Source organism: Protopterus annectens, chromosome 8.part0 (genome assembly GCF_019279795.1).
Source record: "Protopterus annectens isolate FY-2018-M chromosome 8.part0, PAN1.0, whole genome shotgun sequence".
Taxonomy (NCBI): domain Eukaryota; kingdom Metazoa; phylum Chordata; order Ceratodontiformes; family Protopteridae; genus Protopterus; species Protopterus annectens.
The window spans coordinates 1,981,818,364-1,981,840,180 of record NC_056741.1 but is presented as its reverse complement, the minus strand read 5'-3'; the positions used below and the strand labels follow the sequence as shown (position 1 = coordinate 1,981,840,180).

General features: G+C 37.6%; 1 protein-coding gene across 1 annotated transcript in view; it reads left to right on the top strand.

Moving 5' to 3' along the window:
• The window catches only part of LOC122808595 (cyclic nucleotide-gated cation channel beta-1-like), a 230,790-nt gene that overhangs the window by 187,398 nt on the left and 21,575 nt on the right, over positions 1 to 21,817 (top strand). Inside the window, exons 9-10 of the mRNA XM_044079552.1 lie at positions 1,862 to 1,940; positions 19,395 to 19,431. Coding sequence (XP_043935487.1) covers positions 1,862 to 1,940; positions 19,395 to 19,431 — 116 coding nt within the window. The remainder of the gene's footprint in view (positions 1 to 1,861; positions 1,941 to 19,394; positions 19,432 to 21,817) is intronic.

Below are 21,817 nucleotides of genomic sequence, written 5' to 3'. Positions count from 1 at the left end.
GAATAGGGTTTGGAAAAGAAAAACTATGGCAGCCTTTCTAAATATGTTGGGGAGAAAGAGAGACTGCAGCCTGAACAGGACAAGACTGACAGACAACAAATCAGTATTAATCATCCCCGGGATAATGGAGCTGAGAACAGAGGCAATCCAGAGGGCTCGAGTGATGTCTGGTATTCCACTTGTGACCCAGAGGGTGACAGGACTAACAACAAACAGAGTATAAAAGACTAGTACAGATAAAAATCGCATAAGCTAGCAGATCTAGAAGACTCTCTCTCTCTCTCTCTGATAACTTCCCTGTGGGAGGAATAAAGACACCTTGTTGAAATTTCCAGCAGTTTATTCAGTTAAGCAGGTAGATAGATGACAAGAACTGTCATCACACTGAAAGGAGATATGCAAGTTACTTGCTTTATAGAAAAAGGAAAGCATCTGCTCCTCATCTATACTGCTCCATGTGTTCCCATAAGTCATTACTTCTAAAGTTTTGTATCATATAGCATAGGGGTTTTCTGTTTTTTACATATGTAAATATAACACAGTTCTTCTTTCTGCCATAGTAGTGCACTCCATTAGTCATTAATTCTTCTTCTGCTTTCTCACTTCTTCTATAACTTTCTACTTTATGCCTAATTCTCAGATCATACTACTTTTTTATCTCCCAACTCCAATTTCTCTCCTGCAGGAACAGTTCTGTACATTTACATGAAACCTTGCTATTTTAACTTGCTTTAGATTGTTGGACTACAGCAGAATTTAGCTTCTGTAAAAGTTGTATAACCCAATTATGCACTTTTGTAATCTTTGGCATACTGTATTTGATTTTTTTTCTTATACTTCTGTGCTTTCTAGTCCCAAGATATGGCTGAAAATGGTCCAAGAACCAGCCCACCCATCTACTCAAGAAATAATAAATAGATAATACCTGACATACAGTTACTAAAAGACATATAAAGCTGCGTGTTCATTGATATTGTCCATGTACTTGTAAATGTATTGCTTTATGCTCTATAGTGTTTTAGACATATTTTGCTAAATAAATACATTGTGTATCCCCCTCTAAAAAAGAATGAAATGAATTGAAATAATATCAATAATTCAATGAATGAATGAATGAATGAATCAATCAATCAATACTTAGCTATAAGCTTTGTATTTGAGGAACATCAAAACCATGATGCATCAGATTTACATTGTGTCAAAAATTGTTTTCAAAGGTTTATTAACTTTGAACAAGAGTTGTCATTCTGACAGACTGACCAGAAATGTCCCTGTAATAAGCATACCAATTTGTCAGGGTTCAAGAATGTCATAGTGGTTACATGTAGCTCTTCCTATAGCCCTCATCATGAGAAAGAAGGATTCATTGGGTTAAACCTTTATCCACACTTGATTTTAGTTAGTAAATTTCAAGCAAAAGATTATCAAAAACTTTTCATTCTAGTGTAAACTAGTCAGTGAGGCTAACAATTCCAGGTCAAGTTTATGATTATGTCATGGGACTTTATACATGTTTGCCAATCACATGTGTGGAAATCATATTTTGGTTATGAAACTGTGTGGTCAGATAAGATGAATATCTTCTTCTTCAACAGAAGAAAAATATCGTTATCATGAACTTTCATTTTTGAGGGTTTCCACAGTGGAAAATTACAGACATCAAAGATTTTTAGTTACTGGAATCAGTATGAATTTAAACATGAATCAAGTGCATTCTCCTTTAGGAAATCATGCTTTTCTCTTTGTATTTACAAACAGAATTAGGCATCCAATAACTATTGTAGTTTAACTCAAGAAACAAACTTGGAAATATTTAATTTTGTGTTACTTTTCTAATGTTTCTTTTCATGGTCTCTCCTAGTGTTTTTGGCTGGTTTGTACAAAACCTGGAGAAGGTGATTCCGCATCCTTTAGTGACAAAAACTTGTGATGGTATACAGGTAAGACCCTGGCATCTTGTATCCTAGTATGATGCTAATATGTGTTTGACCAGTCAACAAGTACTACAGAAAAGCTCACATAGATGCATCTGTGTATAAGAAGTGTGCAGAAAGGTTTATTACTTGTAATTTGGAAGTGTACTCGAAATAACCTTTCATGTATTTTTTTTTGTCACCTCACAATCAAATTGTTTTCACCTTAGTTCCTTCAGTCCAACATATATCTTTAAGAATAAGCCCATGAATGAATAATGGCTTATAAAACTTGTACATTATAGCTGGCTTAGTTAATCCTGTTATAGGTAAAAATTTGCCTTTTCTGAGGGAAAATGCCAGTCTGCCAAAAGACATCACTCAAACCCAGTTCTAATTAAATTGTTGTTTCTCTTTCGGCTTTTCCTGGTTAGGGGTCGCCACAGCGGAACTCCGGTCCACTAATGATTGGCAGTTGGTTTTTATGGTGTCGAGTTGCCAGCCCGACGCCCAACCTTCAACGAAGGCAAGCCCATTCAACGCATGCCTTTCGAACACCCACTCGACTGTGGGGAGGAAATGCAGACTCCACACAGAAGGCACTCCCAACCCAAGCCGAGAATCGAACGGGAAAACCTCTTGCTGTGAGGTCAACAATGCTACCGCTGCACCACTGCAGAAGCTCAGTTCTAATTAATTACTATCTGAAAATAGTTTCTTGCAAGTTGTAACAGTTTTATTTTTTATTAATTTTTCTGGGTTGCTTTTTATGGTGCTGTAAACATTTTGATAAAACATTAATTGAGGGGGTGGAGGGAAGGGTGTTATTTTATGAGTTGTTGTTGTTGTTGTTGTGTCTTTTGGCTTTTCCCGGTTAGGGATCGCCACAGCGGAACTCCGGTCCGCTAATGATTGGCAGTAGATTTTTACGTACCGTGTTGCCGGCTCTGACGCACAACCTTCAATGAAGGTACGCCCATTCACGCATGTCTCCACACAGAAGACGCTCTAGCTGAGAATCGAACAGGACAACGTCTTACTGTGAGGCAACAACGCTACCGCAGCACCACCACCGCAGGTGTTATTTTATGAGTATGGTAATTAAATCAGTAAATTGAGCTGAAGTTATTTTTGTTTCTTCAGAAAAGATCATAAGGCCATACATAGCAGCAGTAGCATAAAACAGTTGTGTTGCTAATATTATTATTATGATTATCATTATTATTATTATTATTATTATTATTATTATTATTTGTTCCTACTACATGTTGACCATCAGACCTCTACTGGCCATCACCATCACTGAGCTGAGAGTCTTCTGGAAGAGGCTGTCATTTAGCCATGAGGATTGGATTGATGATGTTTTCTTTGGCCCTGCATTTCCCTTGAGACCACCCAGCTTGTGAAACTGCAAGGGGAGTGCAGTGGGCTATTCATGGTGGTCATCCCTCATTTTCACCTGGGACATTGCCAGCAAGTAGCTCTGCCCCTGCTGTCAAGCACAAGATGTAGTTTCCTTGGTCCATACATAAGACACTGCACATCACACATGCTTCCTGAATGTCCACTACTCTCTCCACCCTCCTGTTCATATCTTTTTACATCATATTCCTGTCTCAGGTTAATATTTTTGTGGTGCTTGTATCTTTCCTGCTATAGATGTTGTTTCTGCACATTTATCTAGACCAAATGTCATTCTTATATCATTCTGAGAAAATGTAATCATTTTGAATTGTAGTTTAAGATGTTCATCTGATGCGTTATGCAATTTTAAATCATCCACAAGTAGGTAATATGTCTTTAAACAGGGATGGTTTCTGGAAATTAAGCTGTAACCATAGCTTTGTCTATTAAGGAAACAGCTTAATGGGTTAAGGACAATTAAAAATATTGTGATAAAGAATCACCTTGGAATATACCCCCCTTCAAATTTTTATGCCTGGGATAATAATTTAACCTTTATTATGACTCAGCTGTATAGTGATTTGGCTCTGTTTCTTAGTGACCATAATGTAAATGATCAAGGTAGGGTGTATCTTATACATCTGTAAGGATCCAATAATCCATGAATATAGAATGCTCTTGAATGCCATTTTTTTATTATCTCTTCATAGCTTACTTAGATCCTCCCCTTTTACAGCTCTCTATTATGGTTATGTTTAGGAGTAGATGATCCTTTGCTCCATATGACTTTCTTTTATTACCTTTTTGTTTTATTGCCAATTATGACCATTTTCTAAATGGCTATAAACTCAGTATATACTTTATATATTGTCAGAAAGCAAGTTACTTGTCTATAGCTCCTAGAATGGTTTGCAGTTTGACTCTTAAGGAATAGTATGATTTTTCTTGCTGGTAACAAGGTTGGTTTCTGTTCAGAATGTGCATATGAGTAATTTTTACTAAAGGCTAAATCTTTATGTAAAGATATTATCTTTAACCAGAAATTAGGTAATGCATCCAGAACCAGAGTTTTCAATTTAGGAGATTTTCTTAATTTTGTTAATTTCTCTGGCTGTCAGTTCCTCTCATTTAATATCCTCAGAATTAAAACTATTTACTGTTTCTTTTAACTCTAATATTCATTCAGTTTCTTTGTTAGGTTCAACATGGTCTTTAAAAATACTTTCCCAAAATGTACCGATTTCTTCTTTTTAAGTGTTGTTACTATTACTTTTGCTTTTTCCCAGTCCTCTAAAAAGCCCTTTTGGGTCATCAGTAAATTATTTGTTTTGTACTTTTCTTTTATAATTGATTCCATACCTCCTATGTTTTTGATTTGGTGCTAATATTTTAAGTTTATTATTGGAAATAGTATATAATAGGGCCACGGTGGTACAGCGGTTAGCGTTGTCGCCTCACAACAAGAGGTTCTCCGGTTCAGTTCTCAGCTGGAGCACCTTCTGTGTGAAGTCAAAGACATGCAGGCAGGTGCAAGCATGTATGGGTGTGCCTTCTTTGAAGGTTGGGTGCCGGGCTGGCAAATCGACATTGTAAAAATTCACTGTCAATCATTAGTGGACTGGAGTTCTGCTGTGGCGACCCCTAACCAGGAAAAGCCAAAAGACAGTTTATTGGAAATAGTATATAATAAATGCTGATTTGTTTTAATATTATGTGCTTTGTTTGCCATATTTATTTTTCTGATAATTTTTGATGACCTACTTCACATGCTAGTTGCTTTACAGTTTTCTCTCTTCAGTGCTTCCACGGTGACATACTTCTAGCTCTCTTCCTTTCTTTTGTTACTCTTCATTTTTGTGGTAACACTGTATCTGTTATTAAAGTTACTGCGGTGGTGGTGCTGCGGTAGCATTGTCACCTCACAGTAAGACGTTGTCCTGTTCGATTCTCAGCTAAAGTGTCTTCTGTGTGGAGACATGCGTGAATGGGTGTACCTTTGTTGAAGGTTGTGCATCAGGGCTGGCAACTCGGTACGTAAAAATCTATTGCCAATCATTAGCGGACCGGAGTTCCGCTGTGGCAACCCCTAACCGGGAAAAGCCGAAAGATACAACAACAACAACAACTGTATCTGTTATTAGTTGAGTTGTACAGTAATAAATTCTATTTATTTCTGTTATAGCACATGAATTCTCCCTATCAGTGCCAGCTAATGCATTCATCTGCTTTACCAGTTTTCTAACATTCTGTGTTTTGTTCACTTTATCTGATCTATTTTTTTTATGCATTTTAATATATCTGCCCATTTCTATTAAATCAAATAGATATTCTCTTAGATCATTCTCCTCTAGATTGAGAGCATCCATTTTTGCTCTCGTTTTCATATTCTTTCCTTTGCTGTGCAATTATAACTGGACTTTCATGCTAGTTTCCTACAGAAGGTTCTAGAACACCAACCTGTAGCATATGTTCTTCAGATGCATCCTGCTCAATCTGCTACTCCTCCATCTGGGGACACAATGGCCCATCCTGTTGCAGTTTTGCCTGTGTTAGACTTGCCACTGTTTTTTGCTGTTTTCCTTGCTGTGCAATTTTAACTAGACTTTCATGCAAGTCTACTCAATGTTCCAGAACATTGCCTGTGGTATATCGTCTTCAGCTGAATGCTGCTCCATCTGTTGTCCTTCCCCCTGAAGTCTCTTTGGCCCATCACATTGCATTATTACCTGTGTCAGAGTGCCTGCACTAAATCCTTAATTTTTCAGTTGGTCTATCACTTTGATTTCTATTTGTTCAATTTCCAGCTAGCTTAACCTCTTTTTTTCTATTGCAGTCTACCTTTGTGATCTTATTTTCTTATTGTGAAATTTACTATAATCACGAGTCTCTGTCCCTTTTTCTCTTCAAATCTATTTTGGTGCTGCGTCTTTTATATTCTTTAATTTAGCTTTCTTCTCATAAATCAGAACCACAACCAAAGCAAATAATAGCATAGGAATGTAAAATGACCCTGATAAAAACACTTCAAACAAACATTAGTCCAGGAATCAAAAACACCATCACAACAGACAAAACAACTACAATTAATCTCTTTTTATATAGGCAAAATGGAGAGAAAGTTTAATAAATGTATCTATGAGCATATATACAGCATTTCCAAGATGGATATCAAATATCCATTGCATAAACATACTCTTGTATGTAGAAATTTTGAGAAATTTGAATTTTTTTAATATTGAAAAGGTAACAAAATCAAATCATGGAGGATGGGTAGAAAATGCACTTTTTCACAGAAAATTATAGGGGCAATTAAAACGCAATGAACATGTATCACCTAGATTAAATATTTAAATTTCTAGTGCTTTAAATAGAAGTTAACTAATATTTAAAACATGAATATGTATTTTATAATAATGTTTTGTAAATGTTATTATGAATTTTTTATGGTGGTGTTTTTAAGTTAATTAACATCTGTAAAGTCATTTTATCTGTTGTACAAAAAATGCTGATACATTTTGTTGGTATTATGATAGCTTCCTTTGCTGTGGTGGTGTTTTTTGGTTTTTGAATTGACTTGTGTTGGAAGTATTTTTATTGTCTGCATAAATATTTCTCCATATCAGATCTCTGTAGTGTAATACATTCTGTGTGGATGGTGATTGCATTTTATGGTTTCCCACCATAATAGTTAAGATAAATACCCCACAATAACATCAAGTAGATTCAGTTATGAACCTCTGCATAAGAAGCAACAGACAATGGGTAATATATTTATTGCACAGCATCTCAGGCAAACTTTTGTAGTATAATTTTACTTTTCATAAAGTTATATATTGCATGCTGTCTTTAATTAAGTAATACTTAACTTTGTTAGGAAAAAATAGGGGTTGAGGCTGATATAATGATCAAGGTGTTTACCTTGCAGTCACAAGATTTAGGGTTTGATTCTCACCTTTAAAGGGAAATTGGATAGGCTTAAAATGGCCCAAAAATGGAAGCTAGCATAGTACATAGCTATGAACCCTATGAACCCATGAAATGAGCTCCAAACATTATTATAAAGCAATAGCTGAATGGAAAGTTTGCTTTGTGTGTTCAACACTAAAAATGCAAATGGGTACAAAATATAAGATACAGTAAATGGAGTTAATTATTGTAAACAATTAAAATATTTTATGGAGGGCAAAGCACCCCCAAAACTGTTTGATATTGGGTGGGCTGTGCCACTATACCCTTGTCAGTTGTATAAACTAATTCCAAGATCACTAGACTGCAGAGAAAGTGGAATTCTCTGATATACCACATTCTCAGACTTGGTATATAATGAAACCAAGTTGCCCATGTGTTTGCAATTTTCAGTGTCAGGCATATGCAGTGTGAATGTCTGTCTTCCTCCAATAATGAGCTACTGATGCAAACACAAAAATATGCTAGGCTAACAGCGCAGGGGCCTTTTTAATCCTAGCCTGTCAGAATTCCCAAGTGCTACTAGTTCCCTTTTATAGATATGAAATATTTAAGTTACAGTTTTGTGGTGCATCAGTATCCTTTGTCCAACACAAGCATAAGTGCCACCCCACGGATACATTTACAGCTTACCATCCATTTGCTCAGACTGTGTTTGAATTGGGTCAGGGAAGTACTTTGTTTTAGATGGATGGGTAGCGTGTTCCAGAGCACTGGAAGCCTATGTGAGATGTATCTGTCTCTCTAGCATACCTGGAAAGATTAAAATCCTTAGAGCAGGTGTTTCTAATATTATTGTTTTTGTGGCTAAGGAGCAGGTTCATCAGTACAGTATCTCAGGAGGCTTTAAAGGCTAGGCAGAGGGAATATGAATAGTGATCCAAGGTGGTCCCCATAATTCATGTGTTGGACTCCCTAGATGATTGGTGAGGAATTTCTGTCAGAATCTGAGTTGAAGCATGTGCCATTGTGGGTACATACCAAAGTGAGCATTGTCCTTGATGATTAATATAATAAAGCCCAAGTACAGAGGGGACAATAGCGTCCCATCACCTGGATGCAATGCCCTAACTTATAAGTTATGTTATATAAAATGACTTCCTAACTGTGGCGGACATGTATTGGCCAAAAGCCAGATCACTATCCTCTTCAGTACACAGATCCCTAACTACCATTTCTACCTTAAGAGGTATGTTGTCAATGTTGCAATCTGTGGGAAGGGGGGGGGGTGGATAATTTACTGAAAGATTTGAGTATGCACTTTTTTTGCATTTAGTTTAGCCCATGGTCTTAGGTGAATTGTTCATTTGTGTGAGACCATCCTGGAGGATGTTATTGTCTTCAGGAGATTCTATGACTGCCCTAAGCTTGCAATTATCTGCATACTTGGCCAAACACAGCCCATTAGTATTGGCCTGGACATCTGAGAAATAAATGCAAAACAGGAGTGATCCCAGTACTAATCGCTGGGAACTCCACTTGTGACTGGCCTTTTAGTGGAGGTGGAGTCACCTATTGTTATCAACTGCATCCTCTGTGAAAGCCAGTTAGCTACATGATGGGTGGCATATAGGTTTATTTGTATTTTTTGTCATTTTTGAACTATATCTGCGTGGGGAATAGTGTTGATTGCCTTGCCCAAGTCCGAATAGGCTGTGTGAACTGACTTGCTCTAATTAATGTCCTCTGTGACCTTCTTAAAGAAGTTTACCAGGTTTACAAGGCATGACCTCCCCTTGATGAACTTAAAATGACTAGGGTCCAGTGTTTGTAGATTTATTATGTCTTTGCATAGAACATTTATGACAATTCTTTCCGTGGCTTTACAGATTAATTTTGTCAGACTAATGTGTCTATAGTTCCCTGGATCACTAGAGAAGCCACCCCTATTCAGCAGAATGACAGCTGCCATCTTTTAGTCCATGGATAAAAACCTGGCTTCAGATTTGAGACTAAATAACTTCATGGGTGAGGAGTCATGTTTCAACTCAAGCCATTTAGGAGGCACCCTTTTATGTTATTAAGACACATACATGCTGTGTTCTTTGCCTTGGAGAGTGCCTTTAGGACCTTTTCTCTACTGATAACATTGGGTGGCATGGATTTTGGTATCTCCATGGTGATGATGGGGGATGGTGGACTGAAGTTAGCACTGAATTATATAGCAGTAGGTTTGCAATGTCATTTGGTGCTGTAAACATGGTGCTATTTTATTACCAGTTTGGCACACTGTTGCATACTACCTTTCAGCCTCCTAACATAGCAGAAGAATGCCTTATGGTTGTCTTTAGCTTAGAAGGCTATATACAACTCAAACTGGACTTTAGGGGGTTTGACTAGACTCCTTATTTGCTTGCTAAGGTTTTTGTTATGTGTGTTTAGACATGATGTTTTCCTCATGTTGTAGAGCTTGTTTATGGCAGGGGTCCACTAGGGTGGTTAATTTTTGTAGATTTTGCTTTGTTTCTTTTGAGTGGGCACAGCCACCTCTGCATATTGGCTGAAGCGGTGGTAGAATGCCTGGGAGATGTGTGGGAGAAGGATTCAGCAGAAGCAGTTGAATACTCTTGGTTTGGGGGGATACACATTTTACCATTGTATCACTCATGCTTTAGAATAATTTATGAACATTCTAGGGTTTTGAGGGGGGGGGGGGCTGTCCCAGTATAATTTCAAAAGATCCTACTTTGTGGTCTTACCTTACTAGAGAGGATGAAGCATGGGGGGGGGGTGAAGTGGCTTCCCATATTTGCAAGGATAAAGTCAAGGATACTATTTACCCTCATGGGAGATTTAACTAGTTGTTCCAGGATGTTCATGTTAATGAAGTCTAGGAATTTCTAGGCTTCAATATTTGAGAATGTGTATGTTTCCCATTTTATCGATGGATAGTTGAAGTCTCCCAGAATTACAGTGCTGGGTCCTATGCTTACCGACTCAAGTCTGTTTAGGTATCTTGTGTGAGTGTCCTTGGTTATGGAGGGGAATCTATAGCTAGTGATGATATGATAAATGGGTTTTGCTTATGGTGGTTTGGATTTGGAGAATTTCAAGCTCATCATGCCACTTTACTAGGCTGGAAGTGTAAATCTTATCTTTGTTTCCCTTCCTGATTGGTACCTGGACTAAATGTGTGGAAGACGTTATAACCCTCCACTGCCAGGGTGCTTTTGTCTGCTTTAAAACAGTTACCACACAGATGTCTATATCCTCCAGGGTTAGGAGGGCTTGTATGGAGTGGAGTTTTCTGTTCAGACTTCTACCGTTTAGAAGTAGTACCTTATAGGTTCATAGGTTCATAGGTAGGTACTAGGCTATTGGCCCTAGGGCCTATATAAGCCTAGCCAGAACCTTAATTTTGGTTTGAGTAGGTTTGGCTATGTTGGTAGGTTTAGTAGGTTAACATTGTCTAAAAAAGACACTGTGAGGGTAGACATAGTTTTTGCCTGGTAAAGCAGTACTGCCTGTCTGACATGTCCTCCGAAGATGACAGATTTTGCACCCCATTAGAATGACACCAGTGACTGAGTCAATTCTTAAAGTCAATCATTTTTTGATGGCATTTTGCATCTTCCTTGCTGAGGGCAAAATACTGCTCAGTGACAGACATACCTGCCTGAGACACAATTCAAGAGCTCTATCATGTCTCTGTTTATTAAGTGAAGGGAGGTACAGCTCAGAAAATGTATGTCAACGTGTAATCTGACTGAGTCATACTGGTACCTGTCATGTAATGACCAGAGTGTATGAGTGACCTCGTGAATCTGGGAACTCGCCAATATGTAATCTGACTGAGTCATACTGGTGCCAATCATGTCATGACCAGAGTGCATGGGTGACCTCGTGAATCCTGGAACAGTCACTATTTCTCTGTATAACCTTGTGAGGAGTATATCTGTGTGTCTGACTATGGAGTCACCTATGACAAGTATATCTGATGCAGAGATTGTCTGCACATTGGGCATTGTTCGTGCTGCTTAGTGACTCCTGTTCTTGTGTGTGTTGGAGCTTTTTGTATTGATGTTATTTCTGTGTGTTTTAAGGTGATGCTGAAGGGAGGTATATCGCTCACGTGGCACTTAGAAGACCTGAGTCTTTGTAGTTTTTGGTAGCTTTGAAGTTAATACCTACGCATATGATTTAGTGTGAGCATTGCATTGCATGAGATTTGGAGTGATGTATAAATCGGCTTACTTCTGACAGTCTTATTTTAGTATTATTTGTGCAGGAGGTATTTGCCTCCAGTGATAATAGGTAAAGACATCTCTCACATAATGTGTTATGTTATTTTTACAGAAGGTGGTTATCAGTCAGAATGTGGCAATTCTTACTTTGCCTCAGTATAGCCATCTCAATCAGGTAGGATACAGGAATTGTTGGGAAGTGCTGATTCATGGCTTAATCAAGATAGTATGACCAATGGGGTTCAGACTTGTCTGGCTAGGGAGTTGCATGGAGCAGTGGAACAGGGGCTAGAGATGTGGATTGGAGATATGAGTGGACTGTAACCTTAAGTGATATAATCAGGATGTCAGAGTTTTGAGGGAATTATACAGGCAAACAGTTATACGGATCATTGAGTGCTAGGGACAGCGTCTTTTCATGAAAAAAGACTCTTACACAGACATCTCACTATAGAGCAAGTAATGCCTACTGTATGCTAAGTGCAGGTTGTTTCTTCCCTTTTTTTGTGGAAAAATGCTTATGTCAGTGTTTGTACCAGCTCAGGTAACCTCTCAGTATTTGCATAGCGTTCTGAATCTTGCATCAAAGACCTTGAATAAGCACAGCTCAGCACAAGTAGTACTAAAGCAGCTAATAACATTAACAATCAGAAAAACTAAAAATTTAATAAATCAAGGGGATACTGAGCCTACCAAATGGGGAAAAGTATAATTTAAAAATCCTGAGAGGCTTCTAATAGGATCTGAAGCTGAAACCCTGAGATTTACAGTTCAACTACTATAATGAAACAAAGGCAACTAAAATGCCTGGGGATTGTTTTAACTGGAAAACAGAAGTAACCAAAGTGCCTGGGATTTGTTTTATAGGGAAACAAAAGTAATTAACATTCCAGGGGCTTGATTTGCAAAAAGAGAAAGCAAATGGAGACTTGAATGTCATAGAGGTATTTGTAGAAGAAAGTGTATAGTTTAACGCAAGCCAAGTGTAGTTTCTTATAGATAAGGTTAGCACAGTATAATGCAAGAGACATTGGATTTAAGACTTCTATCCAGACAAAACAAAATGGCCATGTCAAATAGTTGATGTGATTGTTTGTGTCTTTCGGCTTTTCCCGGTTAGGGGTCGCCACAGCGGAGCTCCGGTCCACTAATGATTGGCAGTAGAGTTTTACGTGCTGGCTTGCTGGGCCTAATGCACAACCTTCAATGAAGGAATGCCCACTCACGCATGTCGCCACACAGAAGACGCTCTAACTGGGAATCGAACGGGCAACGTCTAACTGTGAGGCGACAATGCTACCGCAGCACCATCACCGCAGTCTATCAAATAGTTGATGTGATATGAGAGTAATAAAAACAGAATCCTTTACGGAGATCCACAGCAATGCCACTAGAGTATTAAACCTGAAGACGTCATGCTCCTGGTCAGTTGGATACTGATAAAAGGCAGATATTTACTCTAAAAGCTAATCAACAGTATTAAAACATGCACAGAATTTGCTATAAACCCAACACTCTGACTGCTGAGTGTCTAGGCATAATACTGTAGGAACAGGTATGCTAAAAAATGCAGAGCAACAACTTTTTCTAGAAAAAGGACAATAAATGCAGGGGTAAAGCACAGAAGTTGCTATTAGCTCAACACTCCACTACTTGGACTCGAGCAATACACTGCAACACCAGCTGATCTAAAGAGCAGGACAAACAACTTTTCATATGAAAATAGATAATAAATCAGTAAATATGAATAAAATGTATATAAATGTACAGGTGTGGCAAGATGCTAATAGAAAGTGCAATAAAATGCAAAAAAAAAACATTTTCCTTCACTTTATCATTAAAAAACACATATGGCAGTGTTTGTATCACCTCGGGTGATCTCCAGGTATTTTCAGTCCAAATCACAGTTCTTAGTCTTGATTCAAAGACCTTGAACAAGCGCAGTTCAGCACAAGTAATACTTAGAAGGTTAATAAGATTAACAATCAGAAAAGCTAAAAAAAATAAAATTAAAGGGCTACTGAGATGGCAATTGGGGGACAGTGTAGCAAAACCTGCAGCTGAAACTCTGAGTTTTACTGTTCAAACTGAAATACCACAAAGATATGGTTTTGGTGCTGTAACGCATAGGAACACAGGCAATAAAGAATTAAGTCACAAAAAGTTCAAAAGTACCAGTAAAAGAACAAAAGACTGTTAAATGTTAATAAAAATCTAAAGAACAGTGTGCTACCACTTTTACAGAAGAAAAGGCAGTTTATTAAAATTGGTATTCACTGACAAGTAGGCACATTCTTCCCTACTCTGCTTGAGAAGTTCTTCAGACTAACAGTGTAATAACAGGAATCAGTTAAAGGAAAACTCCACCATCTCATGCAGTTTAACTCAATCGCTAGGTTTCTTTTCTCCCTACAATAGGGTTCCAGCATTGTGTAGGTACTAGAAACCTGCTTATACTTTTTTAAAATTTTATTTCCTTGCATTAAGAGTCAAAGGAAGGAAAGCCCACCTACTATTTTTTTTTTAAATTCAACTTCTCACATACTTTGCAAAGAAGTTTGTCTCCACCTGCATGACATATCATAGACACAGTTAAATCTGTAGTTTACCCAGTCAGGTACTGCTGTCAATTTTAGATGGGCAATTAATTCTGCTAATGTCAGGAACACGGTAGCTGATATAAAAAAAGATAGAAAGCTGTGGAACTGTTTTCCACTGTTTTTGTTGCAGAGGGGATGAAAATGTAACACTCCCCTTACATAGCAAAGCAAAGCAATTAGATCAGTCAGGGGTTTAAAGGCAATTGTCAGCTCTTCTGACAAATTTACATAAGCAGCAATACAGTATTGAGATGCTAAGCTTTAAATGTTATTTGTAATAGTTTATATGTTAAGATAACTTAAATGTAGTGTCAAAGATTTCTGTGACATTTAGAGAAAAGTCAGAAAATATTTTTTTCTTGTAAAGTACCAACACATTTACCACTTTCAAGCCATCCCCAACACACACAGGACAGAACTGCAGAAAAAGACAGGTGTCAACTAGGTGTACTGATACTGTTCATAAAAAGGTCTTTTATGCTTTTTGTGACATCCTTCTGGGGGGATGTATATCTGGTACATGCAGAGCCATTGTAAGAAATTTCCACTGACTTTGAGTCAGTCCTTACAGTGTTAAGAGTGCATGAGCATTTTGTAGTCCACAATGGAAATGTGACCATTGATGGCAACCATAATGTACAGCTGAATTTACTTTAAAGTACATTTACTATGTTGCCCTGCATTAAAAACACTAAGAAAAGAAAATCAGAAGTACTTAACTGTGTTTAAATGCACACACACACACACACACACACACACACACACACACACACACACACACACACACACACACACACACACACTCATATGCTTTTGTACACATGTACTTTAAACACATACACATATACAGAAACACCTACACACACATACTGTATATATATATATATATATATATATATATATATATGTGTGTGTGTGTATATATATATATATATATATATATATATATATATATATATATATATATATAGTAATGGTGAGTGTGGAAGAGAGGTGAAGAAGAGAGTACAGGCAGGATGGAGTGGGTGGAGAAGAGTGTCAGGAGTGATTTGTGACAGACGAGTACCAGTAAGAGTGAAAGGGAAGGTCTACAAGGGGGTAGAGAGACCAGCTATGTTATATGGGTTGGAGACAGTGGCATTGACAAAAAGGCAGGAGTCAGAGCTTGACGTGGCAGAGTTGAAGATGTTAAGATTTGCACTGGGTGTGACGAGGATGGACAGGATTAGGAATAAGTATATTAGAGGTTCAGCCCAGGTTGGAAGGTTTAGAGACAAAGCCAGAGAGGCCAGATTACGTTGGTTTGGACATGTGCTGAGGAGGGATGCAGAGTATATTGGGAAAAGAATGCTAAGGATGAAGCTGCCAGGTAACAGGAAAAGAGGAAGGCCTCAGATAAGGTTTATGGATGTGGAGAAAGAGGACATGCAGGTGGTTGGTGTGACAGAGCAAAATGCAGAGGACAGGAAGAAATGGAAACAGTTGATCTGCTTTGGCGACCCCTGATGGGAGCAGCTGAAAGAAGAAGAAGAAGATATGGGTACGTGTCACTTCACCTAAAACCCATTTCACCTGAACTCATTTCACTGAGACCAAATCACCTAAAGTTCACCTCACCTAAAACTCATTTCACCTAAAACTCACTTCACTGACAAGTGGTACAAAAAGGCAAGTCAAAGGTATATGTCCTTTCCCCACTGTAGTGCAATCCTGGAGTTAGTATAAATATTAAGGGGGGGGTGGGCGCAGCCCCCCCACATTGGGGGATGTGGTGGGCATAGCCCTTCCATTTATTTTGGTTTTAAGTTGTCTGGTTTTGTTTTACATTATTTGGTAAAAGCAAACTAGGTGGGGAGCTGCTCCCTCCACACCCCCCCCCCTTAATATATATACTAACACCAGGATCACACTACAGTAGGAAAAAGGACATATACCTTTCAATTGCATTAGATTCTACTTGTCAGTGAAATGAGTTTAAAGTGAAATGATTTTTAGGTGAAATGAACTTTAGGTGATTTGGTCTCAGTGAAATGAGTTTAGGTGAAATGGGTTTTAGGTGAAGTGACATGTACCAATATATATATATATATATATATATATATATAGATATATATAGATAGATGTAGATATATATTTTTATATATATATATATATATATATATATATATATATATGTGTGTGTGTGTGTGTGTGTGTGCAATATGTGTGCATGCAATGAATTATTTATAATAAATAACATAATAGGGTTATGCATTATTACTATATACATTCTAGTAAATGTTGCTCAATGATTTACTTGGTCACTGTCACACATTGGCTATGTGTTGCACATGTAATCTTGGTCAATGTCCTTGTGTCAGTATTTTTTTCTTTGTATTGGTAAGTGCATTTAATAACTGTTATTATCTTTGCCAATGTAGCCTACGTTGTGGCTGAAAAGGGTCCTGGGACCAGTTCACTTTCCTGGTTACCAAAGTATAAATAAATATGAAATAGAAAAAAGGAGGGTGAACATGACAGAAATAATTGAGGAACTAGTAAAGCACATTTTAAGTCTGCATCATTCATGAGAGAGAAAAATCCTCCCACTGAAGGCATTGGGAAGAAGCAGACAGACTAAGCTTAGAATCCTACTCTTGTCACTTGTAAATGTACAGCAAGAATCATTTACTGCAGTGAGAGTTTTCACACCTCAGCATGAGAGTGTGTGGGGGGGGGGTTGTCAAATCAATGCATTTCATCCAAGTGATGCCTCCAGGTGCACCTGCAGTTATCTCCTACTGATGACCCTAGGCGTCAAATACTATTTGTTCATATTTACATCAATAATTCCAAAACCATGCTATGTACAAGGTTTTAAAAATTTTCATCTTAAAGCTTACACAATGGCAAACTCAACTGCATTAATATTTGACCTCTGCCTACTGCAAGTAAAGAGATAACTGTTTTTATGATATTAGTTTGTCAATATACTTTTCACAGTATCTAAATATGTCAACAACCAAGTAATACAGGCAGGACCACATTGCCTCATATAAAAGCTCTCAACTAGATGACTAAAATCTTGAGTGGTTGCTGAGATATTGTAAGTTACAAAATATTACAAACATAATAGTTACTGTGTTTACTGTAACTTATAAAATTCAGTTTAAGACCTAGAACCTAAAGAATACAACCACTATAAAAATAGCTTGTGTTGAAGTGTTTTCCATTTATACTTCTTTCATAACTCCTATGGTTCCAGAAATATGAACATTTGTTTGAAATGTGAGGACATAATTTGACTCTGTCTAAAGGCTTAGGCTCCACCCATTGGATGTTACAGTGCAAACTTCCTGAGCTCCATTGGAGTGAATGGGTTAAGACTACAAAAGACTCCTCTTACTAAAACCTGTTATTTACCTACTTTCTTTTGCTGCAAGTAGCTAACAGCTATTTATAGCATAGAACAAGCTCTGACAGACACACAGATGAGGCTCAGTCAGATAAACATAGAAGCAGCTCTGTTACAGAAGGTTTGTTTAGATGACAGTGCTTCACAGTCCTGCCATTCAATCTTAATGGCATGAGAAAACAGAACCACTTCCTTATGTCTATCATGAGTCATATAAAGAGGACTTGAAATGTATTCTGGGAAGAAGGAATGAAAGCAACAAAACAAGATCATGTTACCAAGGCAGGCCCCATCATCCGCCATTTTGAGAGAAACACATTAAAATTGTAAAAGAAGCCCTTGGAGTGATTTTGAGGCATTAAAATAGCTCAAAAACAAAGATACAATTAAAAAATGTGTTTTTGAGTTCTAAGGTGGAGTTTTCCTGCTGCTGGAAGCTCCAAGGTCTGAGGCTGGAGTCATCCAGATTTTTTTTATTTTTGCTCACTAAAGGCTACATCTGTGGAATTTGTTAACTTGGTGGCTGAGGGAGTCACCCACATTGGGTGTTTTTACATGTTCTCTTAAGACATAGCTGTTTAGCCACTCTTACAATTTATATGCTGATTTTTTATTTTGCTGTTAGTTTCTGATTCATTATTGCTATATGATTTTATTCTGTTTTTATGTGTACTTAGTTATATTTATTTAATGTTTGTTTCATTCTCATGTGCTGTTCTTTATACTGTTCCTACTGGTACAGTTTAGATTTACTCTTTAATGGTATTTAGCTATAGTCAGTTAAATAAGGTGAGCTAGCAGCCACCTTTGTGGGACCAAGTCAATGCCTTGTGGTGCTGAACTCCTGAATAACCTTTGAATGAGACATCAAACTAAGGCCCCACCTGCATGAGTTTGTTGTAACTCAGATGGATGTAAAATATCCTGCTGCATGTACTGCAGAGGACTAAGACCATGTGCTTTTAACAAGCTCCTTCCCAAATCTGGGGTTTGATTCTGTCAGGCTCTATTTACTTTATTGTATGTCTCTGAGTAAATCACTTGAGCAGACAATGATCAAAGGTAGATATAAATTGGGCTGCATTCATCATGCATAACAACTATTCATGAACCTTTGGGAAGGCCAAGACGTCTATATCTACTAGTACTTTCCAGAAAAAGGTCTCCTTTATCCAGACATAAACTTCAATCAGGCTCAGCTTGCAATCATTCTGTCCATGAAAAAAACAAACTTATTGCTGTTCTGGAGAGTTTTGTTACCTAAAAAAGCAAGCAACCTCTTCCTCAGGATTCTTTCTATGATGTTGCTTGTCAAAGCAACAGTTAGCCAGTGCACAGCCATCATAAAGGGAAACATGAGGGGAGTTTATGTTGTACTATCCTAACCCCTGGTAGTTGGAGAAACACCCATTTCACCATGGCTACCATCTAAATTCTTCTATGTGGAGCATACACATTCCCACACATGTTGCCTTTAAGGGATACCATCACTGGCTTGGGTGGTCAAGCCACGCATGGCCCCAGTTGTTGAGCTGCTTCTCAGTCCAGAGTCTTCCTGCATTGGCAACAACTCCCATTGGATCTGTGGTACAAGAGCACCAAAATATTTCCCTGTCAGGTGGGCATGACAGCAGAACCCCCCCCCCTTCCAGCTTTCACAGTGCTGCAGCTGCTGTTTGAACCTGAGACATCTGGACTGCAGCCAGGGCTTTATACATCAACTTGACAAAGTTGTAATAACAGACACTTTAATGTTTCTTGAATCATATATTAATTAGAAAAAAATGTCTTGCTGTTATGCTCACATTGGTAACAAAGCTTATTGTTTATTATTATTGTGATTATTATTATTATTTTTCACCATATCAGAGCTTCAGTTTATCTAACAATATTAATCTTTAACTTGTTAATACTGTACAATTTTCTTCTTCAGGTTGAAGACACTGAAGCAGAGTGCATTGTACAAGAAGGTAAACAAATACTTTTACATTCATTTAAAGATTTTTATTTGGCTATTATGCAGAATTCTTCAGGACTGCTCTTAACAGAGATTATGTGTAGAAGTAAATTATTCTATAAGTTTAAATAGCAATCTATCAATCCACAGATTAATAGATATTCAAATACCATCATTCTCATGACCATTCTAGACTTGCCAGTACCCTCCCTCAGGCAGTATCTCCCTTTTCCAGGACGGCCATATCAATCAATCCCAGAGTAAGTGTGTGGCTGCCCATCCTGTCATCTAGTTTATGTTTAAAGAAAGGTAGTGAGTTGCAGTGCTTAACATGCAGGAGAACTTTATTCCAGAGGTTTGGGAGGCAGTGGGTTTTAAACCTGTTTCTCCACATTTTATTTATATGTTGGTGACAATTTAGGTCTCTAGTTATAGTATTGGTGGAGATATTGGACTTTCAGAGAAAGAGGAGATCCAGGACAGCTGGGTCTCTAAAACCAGAGTAGGTGAGATGGAGATCTAATGTCAAAAGTCTATAAGATACTGAATAAAGGGAAAGAATTTCCAACCTCTCTTGGTAGATCATGGACCTTAGGACTTGATATTTTTGGTTATCAACCACCGGGATCTTTCTAAGCATCTAATACATTTAGTGGAATACATCCCAAAATGGCATTGCATTTGATAATTGGCTTGATCATTGCTGAATATAAGGGAGCGATTGCTTCTTTAGATTTTGATAATATTCATTTAGCAATTATGTTGGCTAAATAAAAGGATTTTCCTAACAACCATTGTTATATGATGGTCAAAACAGAGGGAGCTGTCAACACAAGCACCTAGGTCTCTAACTACATTTTTGTTTTGTAGAGGTGTTCTGCATAGACAGTGGAGGGGTTGTCTATCAAAAGTTATAATACTAGACTGTTTAGCATTTAGTTTGAGCCAATTTTTAATACACCAAGAGATGACTCATGCACGTTCATGCTGCAGTCATAGGGTGACTTAACAACAATCCCAAGTTTGCAATATTCTGCAGACTTTGTTAGACAAAGGTGCTGACTCTCAAGAAGTAAATACCAACCAGAGGTCAAAGTAATCTGCCCTGAGAGACAACACTGTTTTTGGATGAGGCATCTGCAACTTACACTATGCTTAATGTGTATATGTACTTTTGTTTGCATGGCAGATATATATATATATATATATATATATATATATATATATATATATATGTGTGTGTATGTATAAAATTACATATTATTACAATGTCAATGAATTTTCAGAAATAGTAAATACGTCAAAAAAATTTGTTGGCAATTACTTTTATCTAAAAAAAAAACAAAACATCAAAGTAAAGTGATGGGAAGTGAAACAAATGCATTACATTTGTAATCATGTAAAATAACCAGAAACACTACTTTTATATGGGGGTTTGCCCTCACACCACTGAAAATTAAATATACTAATACCATGGCCGCACAATTGCGGAGAAAAAAGATATTGAGAGACCCCAGTTGTGGGTAACTTGGCCTGATGTCCTATCCCAATGACTCCTAACAACAAATATTCGGTGTACTTTGCATCTATTAAATTCCAAACAAGAATGAATAGGACTGTGAATGAATAGCATCCAGCACTGAAGTGACCCATGGTGGTACCTCATCCCTCTTATAAAGATCACTGTCTAGATCTACTAAAGTTAAAACATCAACTGCAAAAGGTTGAAAAAAAAAATAAAAAGATCACTACATTAACCTGCATGCTCCAAGGCACAACCTCCCACCATGCAAAAGAAAACTACATCCCCCCACATCCCTCCATTAATTATTTATACTAACTCTGAGATCACACTATCCCTAGAGAAGAGCCATATTCACTAACCCCAAGGCTTATCAATGTGACGTACTTGACAACCATATAGTTTGTCAACCAAAGTGTGTTGACAAAACAGATACATTTATACATATACATGTGTGTGTGTGTGTGTGTGTGTGTGTGTGTGTGTGTGTGTGTGTGTGTGTGTGTGTGTGTGTGTGTGTGTGTGTGTGTGTGTGTGTGTGTGTGTGTGTGTGTGTGTGTGTGTGTGTTTGTGTGTTTGTGTGTGGAATTGTGGGAAAAAAGCCCCTTACCTGAAGGGTGCATGGTGTGCAGACCCCTGCAGATGTATGAATTGTTTCAGCAATTACAATATATTGCAGTTTCATTCTAGCATTGATGTTTTCATTGGCTCTCAATAAAAATACTAATGGTAAGGAATTGCATACTGCATTATATCTGAGTGAGACATAATAACATTGCTTTAGAGCTAATGGCAGATGAGCCTCTAAATGCAATTAAAGCTAAATAAAAATATATGACATTTGTGGCACTGCTTCCAATTCATTTAGTAGGTTTGG